Here is a 13,884-nt window from a genome sequence, read left to right as displayed (position 1 = left end):
ATTTTTTATACATTAAAAAAAATAAAAACCATATTTAAAAACAATAAAATTACACACATGGCGCTGACATGGCCAAGACACATCAGCATGTAATGAGCCATGTCAGCATTCTGTGTTGAAAGTTAACAGAAGTCCTTTACATTACTGTGAATATTTCGGGGGAATTTTCAACGGCCTGAAAAATTTAGGGGGCACGATACGGTAGTGGTAATAGTTCGGGCATAAAAAATGTAAATAGCCTTCATTAATATACTCTATTCCCAAAAAAAAAAAAAAAATTACTAAGTTATATAGACAAAGTAAAATTACATTTTGAGGTCACGTGAGAGACAACAAAAGAGAACGTCCAATCAAATGTGAAAATACTCGTTCGGAATATGAGGTTGTTGTCTTGGCGACTCTCTGGCCACAATCTCATCTCTTCTCTTCTCTTCTCTTCTCTTCTCTCTTCTCTTCCAAATATTAAGAATCAACAAGGGAGAAATATCCCACGCGCGCTCACGTCTCTATTCTCTATCCACCGTTCCATTCCCAAAAACCCAACAATACTCCAATTCCAGTCAATCAATGGCTGCTGCTTCGTTATTGCTCGAACCCAATCCATTGAAATGGAAACAGAGCTTTCCAATTCTACCTCCTCGTCCAATCCCCAACAATTACAGCCTCACCCTCACCAGACCCACCAACTTCACCGGAATCATAAACATTCAGGGCTCGACCAAACTCAGCGTCAAATGCTTCTTCCACGCCAAGAAACGTTCTTTCGACCCGGAACATTGCTCTGAATCGATTACCAGACAAAACCCCGCGAACCCATTTGAGGTTGTGGCCAATACTGTAATGAAGGCCTTGAATGCGTTGAAGAAGCCAGCGATTGCGGTGGTTTTGCTGGGGTTGTTGTTGATGTACGACCCCAATACGGCATTAGCAGCCTCGGGCGGAAGGGTGGGGGGAAAGTCGTTCTCGTCGCGCTCGGGGGCGCCTTCTTCGTCGAGGAGCTACTCTGTGCCACCTTCGGCGCGCTCGGGGTTTTCTTACTCGGCGCCGTACTATGGGCCCTCTCCATTCGGGTTTGGCGGCGGTGGGGTTTATGTGGGTCCGGCGGTTGGTGTGGGAGCTGGGTCCAGTTTCTTTCTGATATTCATGGGTTTCGCTGCTTTTGTTTTGGTTTCGGGGTTTCTTTCGGATAGGTCAGAGGATAGTGTGCTTACTGCGACAGAAAAGACAAGCGTTCTCAAGGTTCAGGTGCTGTGAAAATGGAATATATATATATATATATTTAAATACATATATATTTAGCGTATATGCAAAGCTTTTGATTATGAATAATTGAACACGTTGGATAAAATGGAAGACTTTACTTTGGCAAACTTGGTTGTACTATTTATCAAGGATTGTGTGGTTTGGTTTTCCTTAGTTTAGCATCATCATAGTTCTGAAACGCAAGTGTGGAATCTTTTCAACTTATATCTTTGCTTTTATATACTTGGGATGTAGTTCCGCTCCGAGTAATTTTTAGGATTGCTGAACCAATATAGAAATAAAATTTAGCTGACGATGCTGTACATTAGTTCAGTTTGATACACTTGAATTGTTTTGAGAGAAAATAGCTGCATAGATTCGAGTTTGGCAAGCATTTATCTTGCGAGGTTCGGGATATTTATAGTTATAATTTTTATTCAATTGAAAGAGAGAGGACATAATGTGTAAAGAGCCAAAGTCAAAATGGATGTTGCATTTATATTGTGATATTGATACTCAGTACTCACTTTGTCCGGTGAACCTGCCTGTGTAAATGTTGATCCTGTAGTTTATAGAAACTTTTGCCTTATTCTTTAAATTGTTTCTACAGCATTGCTATTTTGCCCAACAACACTTAATGTGGCATAATTAAAATATGATATGTGGGATCCGATATTGAGTTGCTCCAATAACGGTACGCTGCATCAAGTGGTATTGGAGGTTCCCCTTAGCAATACTCTTGTTTTTTTTAACGAGTGTATTGTTCTCAACATTGTCTTGTTATAGGTCGGGTTGTTGGGCATGGCGCGTGATCTTCAAAGGGATCTTGATCGGATTGCTGAAACTGCAGATACCTCTACTCCTCAGGGCCTAAGCTATGTGTTGACAGGTAAAACATTTAAACAGTGATATTCTTCTATTCTTTTAAATAGGAATTCTATTTTCCCTTAAGCTTTAGCTAAAAAGATGTGATTTTTTTTTGGAGTTGGGTGGTATGCATTAACATTGGTTCATAAAATTTGGATCCTAAGAATTTTGTTGGATGGGCATTACTGGAAATGGCTATTAATTTTTTTAAATGGACACTACTGGGAACTGGATATTACTTTTCTCCTTTGTCCATTCTAATGTAAACTTTTGTGTTACATAGTTTCTTTTATAAAGAGTTTTTAATATATAACTTTTGGTTTCAGAGACAACACTAGCTTTACTTCGACATCCAGACTATTGCATTTCAGGCTATTCATCTGTAAGTTTGCTGCCATCTCTTGGTATCTTGATTGGTTTAATGGTGAAATGAAATTTGTTATATTTTTGTTCCAATTGAGTTGCAGATAGGAGCAAATATAGATAAGGTTATAATCTATGTGAAATAAGTGATGGCAACTAATACAAGCTTAATTGATAGTACAAAATCTTGAGTACTTATTTGAACTGGTCCTCCCACTGAACACGTAATCTGGAGTACTTGATGGTCATATTTTTACGCATTAGAAGGCAGACTAGTCACTCTTCTTAATAGAGTAGTATGTTCATACTTATTACTTATGGTAGTTTGGGCAAATCACTTGTGTAGATAAATTCTTCACAGAATCATTTTATAGTATTCCTGTAAACTATATTTGTTTTATAGTAGTATTCTTTTATTCAATATTATGAAATGTATAAATGTTAACAACACGAATTATGAGTTTTGATGTTCTTGTAGATGGATTTAAAGAAGAGTATGGAGGATGGAGAGAAGCGCTTTAATCAACTTTCTATTGAAGAACGTGGGAAATTTGATGAAGAAACACTTGTCAATGTCAACAACTTAAAAAGGCACAGCACCAAAAGCCAGAGGGCAAGTGGATTTAGCAATGAGTACATAGTGGTGAGATAACTTAAGCTAATGGCGGATTGCATTGCATCATATTCCTGTGACAGGGATCGTGTTGTAATGTCTTCTGCATAGTAAAATATACTTCACTGATTGAAGTTATGGTGTTTTTTTTTATTTATCTTTACTAGCAAGTGGCAAAAGCACAAACTCCACATTGCTCTTAAATGATAAAATCTCTCTGCCTGTTTTTTTAATACCCGGGGGGGGTACGGGATAATATGACATTGACCACACCTAAAAATCAGATCATTGGTGGTGCCCTCAAATTTGTATTCTTGAAGTTTTACTGGGAATACAAATTTAAAATGATATTTTTCTTTGCTATGATTTTCCGTCAGATAACTGTTTTGGTGGCTGCTGAAGGAGTACATAAGCTACCTGCTATCAATGGCGGTAAGGACCTGAAGGAAGCCTTGCAAAAACTCGCCTCAATTCCCTCCAACAAAATACTTGTAAGAACGAGGTTTTCTTTGTTCTAATTCACACATACTCCAATTTGAGTGCTTATAAATAATTCCTGCTTGGTTTTTTTTTCATCCCTGTAGGCAGTAGAAGTTTTGTGGACCCCTCAGAATGAAAATGACACTCTGTCAGAGCGCGAACTACTTGAAGATTACCCTCTTCTCAGGCCTTTGTAAGAGTATATGCTGCTCAGTTGCATCCTGTATCATCAACGGGTATGAACTGAGCAAGATCTCATTATCAATTGGGCCATTTGTATAGGGTTATAGTGTATAGCTTACAAAAAAATTATACTAGTTTAAGATTCCACTACTGGTCCTTGTGATTTATTAATGTGTACAACTTTTGAGACAAGAAAAGTGCTCCATGTTATGATTACAATTTTGTTGGTAGGTTTGTGGTAATGACCTTTGGCTTCATACACGAGTCTGATATGAAATCGTTGAACTACAGGTCCTAGATGTACTTCAAAGCATTATCTTCTTTAGAAAATCTATACCTTTTTTCATTTAAAAAAAACGATATCTTATTTTTTTCTCGCACCCTTTTTCCTTTAAACCAAAGAAATATAATAAAGAAAGGTTCTTTTGGTGGTATTGTACTGTTGTTCACGTACTTAGATTGGTTAGAAGCATGATTTTCATTAGGGGTTGGCCTATTGATGTGGACAGGCTTAGTGCGTTATGAAGGTCCGTTTCTAACTCCAAATCTCCACATATACTGCATTGCATTGGATAGGAAGAACTGTATGAAAATAATGATATTGCCAACATGAAGCATGTGTTCTTGAGGTGAATTAGGGTACGAACTAGGCCACTTGTTTGGTGATCAAGGCAAAGGCTCTTGATATTTCTAAAATATGTCAACTGGGTTGTCCCAGAATGGTAAAGCCTAAAAAGTGTGGTCTCCAGACTATTTATATAAAAAAGTTGTAGCTTAGTGGCTAAATCTTGTTAGGAATATAAAAAGATGTACACCAAGCTCAAAAGCAGTAGTGTCATTTTCATCAATGGTGGAGTTAGGCCTAACATTCCCAAGTCCTTTGGATGTGGGGAACTCATCATGTTTTTGACTTCTATTTGTTCCTTTTTGAAGATGGGGTTGGCGGAAAAGAATATCTAATCTCACAAACAAAGTTTTTACATTATTCATTCTTCTTGATAAGCGTAGGTTGTGCACTGCACTATGGATAGGTTTCAGCTGCAAGCCCAATTCTAAATCATTGCAATATAATAATTATTATTATTATATAATGTTTGACTCATATAAATAAATGCTTCCCTCTCAGTATCTTTACCTACTACTATTTTGATATACCTTTGACGCATATAGATTAGCTAGAATTGAGCAGAGTATTGTTCTGACTTCTCACTACTGTATATGATTGTTTAAGATGCTTGTTGAATGTTTTACTGGAATCAGATGCAGAAGATAAAAAAGAAGAAAAAGAAGAAGAATTATGTATATTATTCCCACTTCAAGAGAGGCTTTTACAATAACAATTTGTAGAAGCAACTGTATGAGTAGAATATGTTAATGGATATTCTGATTCCAGCCATATGGGACATGCATTTGTTTTGAGATAGCAATCTTGCTCCATTTTTCATGCAAATTAATCACTTTGTTTTTTTTAAGCAATGCATCTATCAATAATCTCCAAAAAGAAAAGGGTGTCTTATTGCCAATTTACTTTATTTCTTTTTCAAAAGTACAAAGAAGTGCAAGTTTCAATAGAAATTTCTCATACGCGGTTTAGTGGGGACCCTATTGGGTCATGTTAAGTTAAAATAGTGTCACTTCATATTATTTCAAGTGTATGAGTGAGTGAGTTGGTCACCTTATATTATAAGAAAATTGTTAATTAATGTGTTAACTTAAAAGTAGTATATTATCATCAAAGATATAAATGAAAACATAAATAAAAATCAGTCCTACTTTATGACCCAAAATTTCTCCTATTTGTACCATGGGAGCTTAAAGGACAAGAAAACTTTTTGTTTTTGAATTTTTTGTCATAACAAGAAAGATACTTGACATACACATCATTATCTAGAAGATGGGTGCATTATTATAATTTTTATTGAGAAAGATATAATAATATTAATACTAATATACATGCAGACTTTTTTTTAGTCACTTAGCCAAAAGTGAGTGTCTCTTTCATTCTCTACTCAATTTGCATGTACCACGACTTTTACGTTAATCATAATGATAATGCTCTTCTCTTAGTATTGTACATGACAACTAATTAAAAATTGGATTTCAATATCACTTTACTTTGTAGTTTGCACATGTGAAGTGTGAACTGAAGAAGAAAAGTATAACACTGTGGAGCCAAAGCCAACCTTTGGTTAGTTCTATTTAGTTTTAGAGAATGTTGAATAATATTGCATGAATTTCATTTGTAGGAAATTTTATAACTCATTCTTCATTTGAATTGGGATGTAGCAACTAGTATAATACAGATGGAAGTTGAAATCTAATTTATTTATACATAAAAATACCAATAATTTATCTAAATTATTAAATAAAACCAATAAATTAAATACATATATATGCACTTAACAAATAAGTTATAATTTACTTCAAGTTGCCACGTAAAGTGACAAAATACAGGATCCAAAAATATATAAATCAAATAATTAATGTAATATGCTTAAATAAATTAATCATATTTATGTCGATAAAACACTACACTCATATAAGACATTTATTAATATTTTATATAATTTGAATTAAATTTGAAAATTGTTTATTTATGTTTTTAGAGTTAATTGATGCATAATTAAATTAGAATAATTGTGTTAATATTCATATAAAAAACTTAGGTTGCTTCTTTGGTGTACCCTATTTTTGGGTGTATCAGTGCATCCCCTCTTCTTTTCGATGCATGGATGATTTTCGACGCAATTTTTTTTATGAACGAGTACATTGGCGTTATTTATAATATTTTGCAAATTTTCAGAAAATTTTAAATAATTTACAATACCGAAAACAGAGTAACGTGCATAAAAAAACAGTCATAATTTTTTTGAAAATTTACATGATCATAACTACAATGTACATAATAAAAAAAACAATCACAAATTTCTAAATAACTACAATGTACATAACAAAAAAAAATTGCACTAAAAATTATCCACGTAACAAAAATAAAGAGTGTACCGATACACCAAAAAACAAAGTGTGCATTGTAAAATTTTACATAAATATCTAGTACAACTTAAAGAAAAAAAATATATTATTTTCGAATATATTAGTCTTTATATAAAATATACATTTTTATTTTATTACATGAGTTTGGTGATAATGAACCGATATCTTATCATTATCATTCAAAATTTTAATAAAATGATTTTTAAAAATAATATAAAAAGAGTCAAACTACGATAATGATAATGATCTTTTTAACAGTCAATCTTTGCTACTTTAATTTTTTTAACAGTCAATCTTTGCTACTCTTAACATTTACTTAATGGAATATTTTGACTAAATGCAAAAATATATATTCAGTTACCTAATTTTAACCAAACATCTAATTAAGAAATTATCACTTACCCCTCTTTACTTATTGATTTAATACTATTATCAAGTTTAATCATGATTTTTTTTTTTAAAATAACTATATGCTATTTTAAACCAGAAAAAAAGCTTCAACGACTTGTTTTAGTCAAAATAAAAGAAAATTAAATCAAACAAAAAAAATACTCATTTAAGATACATTAATAATTTATAAAGTTGACTACCAAAATCTTAAATTTAAAATAAATAAATCCAAAGCTAAAATTAATATAGTTTTTATTTATTTTATTTTTGGATTTTATTTATTTTATTTCAAGTTTTTATTAATCAGTTTTATAAATAATTTACAAAATATTATAAATACATTAATACACAAAATGATATGGCAAATATAATATTTATTTGTTTTAATTTTGAATTTAATATATATATATATCAATATAAATTATTTATATATATATCAATGTAATTTAAGTGAGAATATTTTTGTTGAGTAAAAAATATAGAGCATTTTTATTTTAAAATAATATATGATAATTTTATTTTTTTTTAAAAACTCATAGTTAAACTTGATAATGAACTTAAACGAAGAGGCCAAAGTGCTAATTTCTAGTGTAGTTATTAGAAAACTAGCCATTGCTTTAATTTCAAAAATCTAATTAATTTAAGAGAATTGCTAAGAGGCACTACTGGTGTCCAACACCACAAGAAAGCGGCATATCATTATTGGTGCAATCCAATATCGGATCCCACTTATTATAAGTATGAGGTATCGCTAGCTAATTATAGAGTGCCAACTCATATGTTGTTGGGTACCTTAAAATGCCAAATAACAACAATCTTAATCTAAGTGAGTGGATTTTCCCCATTTTCCCAATTCAATGACAATTAATTAAAAAGCATGTATGTAAAAGGTGAAATAGTAAATCCAAACCATGCTTGACACTTTAACATAAGAATACTATAATGAATCATTATCTAATGACTATGTTTACCCTATCAAAGATATAGATAGATTTGCTCTATTGATGGGTTCTGTGACCCAAAAAAATATCAATACCCATCCAAAAAGCACTGCCTGGACAGTGTAATTCCACATCAACTTGGTAGTAGAGAGATCACCCATATGAGATTTAGATCACCTTAGATGTCAAGCTCAAAGTCAGCAAAAAAGAGTTGATATTTGTGGACCATTCCACATTAATGGAACCGTCCTATTTTTTTCTTTCTAATATATAGTTAGGCTTTGAATAAAAATATTATACTAATGGAATGGGAGAAGTGGAACAATATGGTGTGGTGATTATGGGTAAGACAGATTCTAAGCTGATCAGCATGGGTAAGACAGATTCTAAGCTGATCAGCATGCATGGGACATGATGACTTGAGTGGCCCATACCATAAAATTTCATCCTCTATGGAAAACACCCTCCATGATTGACATAAAGGTAGGGTTTTTGGGTGGGGGCCTCACCTAAAGGAATCATCATTTGAATCCAAAACCTTATTGGCCAGCTACAACTTACATGCCAAATAATACACTTAATCATGACTTGCAGGCAGTATCTGTATTCCTTTTTAAAAGAAAAACAAATACCTTTCTCTCTCTCAATCAAAAAGCTAAAGCTCCATTTAATAAAGGCTATGAAAGATGCTTTATATAAATCTTTTAAAGAATAGAAAATTCAACATGACAAAGGATGATATACTTGGACTCCTACAGTAAACCTAAGCTTTACACTTGGAGATTCAGTAACCATTTCATTTGATATCATGCTATAAAAAAAAGGGTGATGAAGATCATTATTGGTAACTTCCTAGGTATCTATCAAATGGGGTTGTAAATAAATTTTGTGTGAGAGAGAGAATTGAAGAAAACTGTAGATGAATTTTCATACTAGTTGGTCAAAAAAAGGAGTGGACTTTTTGATACTTGTACTTGTACAGCCTCTCTATACGTGTGTGAAAAAAAAAATTATAAAAGAATTCAACTCACAAGATTTTCTTTTATATATCAACAGCATCAACTGGGAGAGAAACTGCTCTGTGAAGTGAGTGAGGAAGTAAGAAGCCATTGTTGAAACTCTTGGCTGCTGCAGTGACCATACCCTTAGCGTTGGTTGGAGACTTCATCACCTCGCAATTTCGGGCCCTTTGGGAATCCGAACTGGGGCTGCTCTCATTGATATTGTCATTGTAACTGGAACTAAATTGGTTATCATAAGCAGAAGATCGGAAGACGACTCCTTGGTTTTCTCCTAGTGTGTTTAATACTATCAGAGACGACAAAAACCCATTGTCTAAGCTGTGCTCTGTGCTTCCACTGTTTGAAAAGTCTGACACAAGTCTTAACTGATGATCTTTGAGCTCCCTCATTTCCATCTGATGCTTTGCTTTGAGCCATCTTAATTCCTGCACCATTTCCTTCTCATGATTGTCTGAGATCATCTCATGATGGGTTGAAGAGATTGAGGATAAAGAATGAGAACCTGTTAAGTCTCTGAATGAAATTTTTGTACTGGATTGAGTTTTGTTCAAATTGTTGCTCCCCTTCTCATCATTTCTTGTGTATGCCGACTGCTCATCAATCTTCTCATACTCTTCATCAGAATGGCTCTGTCCGGAGTCTACTGAACTCAGTTCTCGGCTTTCATGCTGACCCCAGATTTCTTGGTAGTTAGGTGTATCGTCTGTGTTGTGATGCTCAGACTCGTCGGCTTGGTATGTGACCTCCTCGAAACGACCATGCATTGAAGTACATCCAAGTCTACAACATTGAACAACTGGCAAGCTCTTGGAACTAGAAGTGTTGTTACTTGCCAGAAACTTTATGAAAGAGCCACTTGTGGTATTATTGTCTGAAGAAGCACAATTTTGGCATATGTTTTGGTTATTAAAACGGGGTGTTTCCACTATTCCTGGACCAGGTTCCCATTCAGGTACTAAGGAAGAAATTTCACCATCAATCATGTCTGCTATTCTAGTAACATCTTGATCAGTAATGTCAAGTTCTGCAACCATTTCCGTCGCCACGCTCAATGCTGTATCCGTTTCAATGTCAAATGGGAAATAGATGTTTCGAATTCGGCCTGCAAATGATAGAACTACAACTGATTAGTTAAAAACATTCATAAAAGCATAAATATTATCAAGAACAGTACAACAGGCAGTCGAACCTTCTTTATCTGAAATTCTAAGTCTTAAAAAGATGTCACCATCTTCTCTCATTTTCCCTTTGATGCTTATGCCAGCATCTTCATAATGTTCATCGTCGTGATGCTCAAAAAGCTCAATTCCACTCGCTTCAAGCTCAACTGGATGACTCCCCCATTCATTTAGCTCTTGACTAGAATAACCATTCAAGAATCCATTACTAAAGGAGCTGCTACTGTGATGTAGCTCAAGTAAAGGCTGCCTTATGAGAGGTCCAAATTCATCAAAATCTCGTCCACAATCTAATGGTTTTAAATCATAATCACAATCCTCAATTTGGAGAAAAGGGTCATTCAAAAGCTCTCTTGCTGAGAGCCTTAGTGACACAGTTGCCAAGCACTTCTCTACAAATTGTCTCACTTCAGGATCCTTTACTTTGTACAAAGCATCTGGTTTTTTCCCCTAAACATATAATGAATTGTCAATGAAATGGAATCTAGTTCTATTTTTTTACTGGGTCAAAATGAAAAGGTTACGTGATAAAGAGTTCTATGTTCTTTCTTACCGAAACAACTTTTTTGTAGATCTGAGCAGGGTGAGTGCATTCGCTGTATGGATAATCAAAAGTGACCATTTCCAAAATGCACATCCCAAATGAATATATATCAACCAACTCATTATATGCCTCTTCATACACTTCTGGAGCCATGAACTCCGGGGTCCCTATCAAGGGCAATAGTAAAAAGATAAAAATAAACAAAAACCCAATAACTCTTTTTTAAAAAATCCCACTAACCCAGAATTTGAAATTTATAATTGTAGTTTGTAGATGAGATGTAAAAGATTTATGGGATTTTTGTTGTTGTTGTTGTTATTTAAAAAAAAATACAAAAATCAGTTGTTACCAACACAGTGAGCAGCATGAGATTTCCTCAGGATTGCAGCCAAGCCAAGATCACCAATCTTCACTTCTCCTTGGTTCCCATTAACGAAAATATTATCACACTTGAGATCTCTATGGATCACAGGAGGGTCATGGCTATGGAGATAGAGAAGCCCATTCAAGATCTGTCTACACCAGTGTTTCACTGCTCTTATGTTAACTCTCTTGTGCTTTAGCCTGTACCTATTCATGGTAGGTAGAATAATGAATCCCCAGAAAGAGAAGAAAAAAAATGGAAATATATATATATATAAAAAAAAAAAAAAAGAGAGGAGAGGGAAGCGTACAAATGAAAAAAAAAAATAGAAAACAGCTTACTGTCTGAGAGTCCCAGAAGTGAACATTTCGGTGACAAAATTGATGTTCCTATTGGCAGTATCAACCCAGGAAGTGTAGAACTTCATAATGTTCTTGTGTTTCAATGTTTTAAGGAGATGAATCTCACAGTAAAGCCTCTCAAGATCTTCAGGGCTTTGTAGAAAATCATAAAGCTTGACCTGGTTCCAAGCTACCTCGATCCCTTCATACTCATCAAATGCTCTGTACCTGTAAAATAACCAACCACCAAAATCACTCCAACCATTGATTAAATCTATCCAAAAGCTCAAATTTGGAGAAATCTGAAAAGGGTCATCTTGGAATTTAGATAAAATGTGAGAACTTGAGATTTCATACACTATCTTTGAAGCTCCTTTTCCAAGGATTTCATTGTACTGCAAAACCAAAAACAAAAACAAAACTCAAAAAATGTCAACAATAGGAAAACTGAGACCACAAATGGATAGATAGAAAGAGAAAGACAGAGAGAGAGAGAGAAAGGGAGAGATGTACTCTGCCATATCTGCCAGTTGGATCAACTTCAACGAACTCAGAAGAAGAATCATCTGGTTCAAGATAGTTAAGACAATTCATTCTTTTAAACGTTGTTCTTCACTTTTGCTCCTTTTATTTTTTTTAAATTTCTCTTCTTCTTTCAGATAAATTTCCCCTTAAGAGGTTCTTTCTCTGCTCTGACACAAACACACATAGACAACCGAGACTCCCAACCCAAGAGAAAAAGGAGTCAAGTTTTTATCAAACAAAAAATAAATATTACTTTTTTTCCCCTCTTTCTCTCTCTCGGAGATTTATAGAGAAGAAAAAAAATTAAATTAAAATAGAGATAAAAAGAACTTGTCGATATTTTATATATTTTTGGTAAGAAGAATAGAAATGTTTTTATTTTGATAATTAAAAGAGAGGTAAGTTATTTTTTTCTCATTTTCTAGAGAAACAAACAGAGCCAAGCCACCCACCCTCGGCGGATCGTGACAAATATTTAGAGAGGGATAGTACTTGTAGACCCTGCAAAAAATTTGTAAAATAACTGATCACATAAAAAGGGTCCCACTATAGGATTCAATTTTATGCTAAAAATTAGAGCTTTGGTGAGTTGATGATCCAGAACTCGTGTAAAGAATAAAGATATCAACTTTATTTTTCATGTTTTTGTGTTTTGTTGTAAGATTATGAAAGAACTAGTGTTACCATATGAAATGACTAATAAAATCATATACAACCCCTTTATTTATTTTATTTTATTTTATTTGCTTATTTCATCTCTTCCATTATTCATTTTTTTGTTTTTGACTATAAAATTCTCAAGAAAAAGTACCATAATTGAGTACCCATATGAACTTTTGTTTATTGGCTTCTAATTTGTAAACCACCCACCTAACTCAATTTCATTCAAAATAGAGACCAAATGACCAACTATCCAAACTATTTAAGTATTTAATTGACTTGTTCAAATACTTCCCAATTGAAATTTTTTTGACTCATTTTCCTTTTTTTAATATATAAGATTAATTAAAAAAAATGTTATGATCTTTTTTGCAAGAGAGAAAGGTGTAAAAGCATGATATTATTTTCATTTGAATATATTATAGAGCACTTGTAGCGTGTTTGATATAAATAGACATAAGTTACGTGTACTTTATTATTAGTTTTTTTTTTAGAAAAATTAAAAAATAAAATTGAACAATACTTTATCGTTATTATTTAATAGATATTATTAAAAAGAGTGAAAATATGGCTTTTTAAATTTACATATTTATTTCGTTATACTGCCGTACACCATAGTACCTCTGCTTTATGCGGTAAGGAGGACATTAGGTGGTTAAGCAAATAATAAAAATTCCCCTAAAAAACAAATAATAATAACACAGAGATTTATGAATAATTTTAGTTTTATTTTTTTTTACACCTTTATAATTTATTATTTATAAAATTAAAATATCTTTGAGACTCTTAATTTTTTAAAAAAAATATGAAGAATACAAAATCTTAATCACAATTTTTATTGTTATTTTTTAACTCAATATATAAACATAAATAATTAAAACTTAAACCATTTATATCATTAGAATAAAAACTAAAATATTAAATTTTTATTGTTCTAAATTTTAAAATATGTAAAAAAAAGAATTTATTAAAAGTGATAAACTAATTAATATATTAAATATTTTGGAGGTGTGCTACAAAATAAATATTTATTGTCTCCCAATACTAAATGAGGATATTTAGATCAATTTACTAAAATAATATATTTGCAATAAATTAATTATAAAGAGTGAGAGGAGAAGAAGGAGGGATACCAATAGTCACACTCTTATCTTTTTGCTTTCTAAATTTTTTATTC

General features: G+C 32.8%; 2 protein-coding genes across 2 annotated transcripts; one reads left to right on the top strand and one right to left on the bottom strand.

The window, feature by feature from the left end:
• Nucleotides 1-405: 405 nt before the first annotated feature.
• LOC133790783 (uncharacterized) lies at nucleotides 406-4,038 on the top strand. The gene is made up of 6 exons (XM_062228542.1): nucleotides 406-1,245; nucleotides 2,029-2,131; nucleotides 2,436-2,491; nucleotides 2,951-3,115; nucleotides 3,463-3,576; nucleotides 3,670-4,038. The coding sequence occupies exons 1-6, from the start codon at nucleotides 568-570 to the stop codon at nucleotides 3,760-3,762; spliced, it is 1,209 nt and encodes a 402-aa protein (XP_062084526.1). The 5' UTR covers nucleotides 406-567; the 3' UTR covers nucleotides 3,763-4,038.
• Nucleotides 4,039-8,976: 4,938 nt separating this feature from the next.
• Nucleotides 8,977-12,492, bottom strand: LOC133790782 (probable serine/threonine-protein kinase WNK9). Its single transcript, XM_062228541.1, has 7 exons — nucleotides 12,036-12,492; nucleotides 11,880-11,917; nucleotides 11,523-11,750; nucleotides 11,167-11,387; nucleotides 10,827-10,984; nucleotides 10,285-10,723; nucleotides 8,977-10,197 (listed from the first exon to the last, which is right to left on the bottom strand). Exons 1-7 carry the CDS (start codon nucleotides 12,114-12,116, stop codon nucleotides 9,116-9,118), a joined length of 2,247 nt encoding a protein of 748 aa, XP_062084525.1. The 5' UTR covers nucleotides 12,117-12,492; the 3' UTR covers nucleotides 8,977-9,115.
• Nucleotides 12,493-13,884: the final 1,392 nt, after the last annotated feature.

The sequence above is a fragment of the Humulus lupulus genome, chromosome 7 (genome assembly GCF_963169125.1).
Source record: "Humulus lupulus chromosome 7, drHumLupu1.1, whole genome shotgun sequence".
In the NCBI taxonomy this organism is placed as follows: Eukaryota; Viridiplantae; Streptophyta; class Magnoliopsida; order Rosales; family Cannabaceae; genus Humulus; species Humulus lupulus.
Note: the sequence above shows the minus strand (reverse complement) of the source record. Positions and strands in the feature narration are given on the sequence as shown.

What these genes read in the sequence shown, in the direction of transcription:
- LOC133790783 (XM_062228542.1), top strand. Translation starts at nt 568, where the DNA reads ATGGCTGCTGCTTCGTTATTGCTCGAACCCAATCCATTGAAATGGAAA. An exon ending in CCTAAGCTATGTGTTGACAG is followed by an intron (nt 2,132 to 2,435) that starts GTAAAACATTTA and finishes TTTTGGTTTCAG; the next exon opens with AGACAACACTAGCTTTACTT. An exon ending in TTCCCTCCAACAAAATACTT is followed by an intron (nt 3,577 to 3,669) that starts GTAAGAACGAGG and finishes TCATCCCTGTAG; the next exon opens with GCAGTAGAAGTTTTGTGGAC.
- LOC133790782 (XM_062228541.1), bottom strand. Translation starts at nt 12,116, where the DNA reads ATGAATTGTCTTAACTATCTTGAACCAGATGATTCTTCTTCTGAGTTC. An exon ending in CAACTGGCAGATATGGCAGA is followed by an intron (nt 11,918 to 12,035) that starts GTACATCTCTCC and finishes TTGGTTTTGCAG; the next exon opens with TACAATGAAATCCTTGGAAA. An exon ending in TCTACAAAAAAGTTGTTTCG is followed by an intron (nt 10,724 to 10,826) that starts GTAAGAAAGAAC and finishes TTATATGTTTAG; the next exon opens with GGGAAAAAACCAGATGCTTT.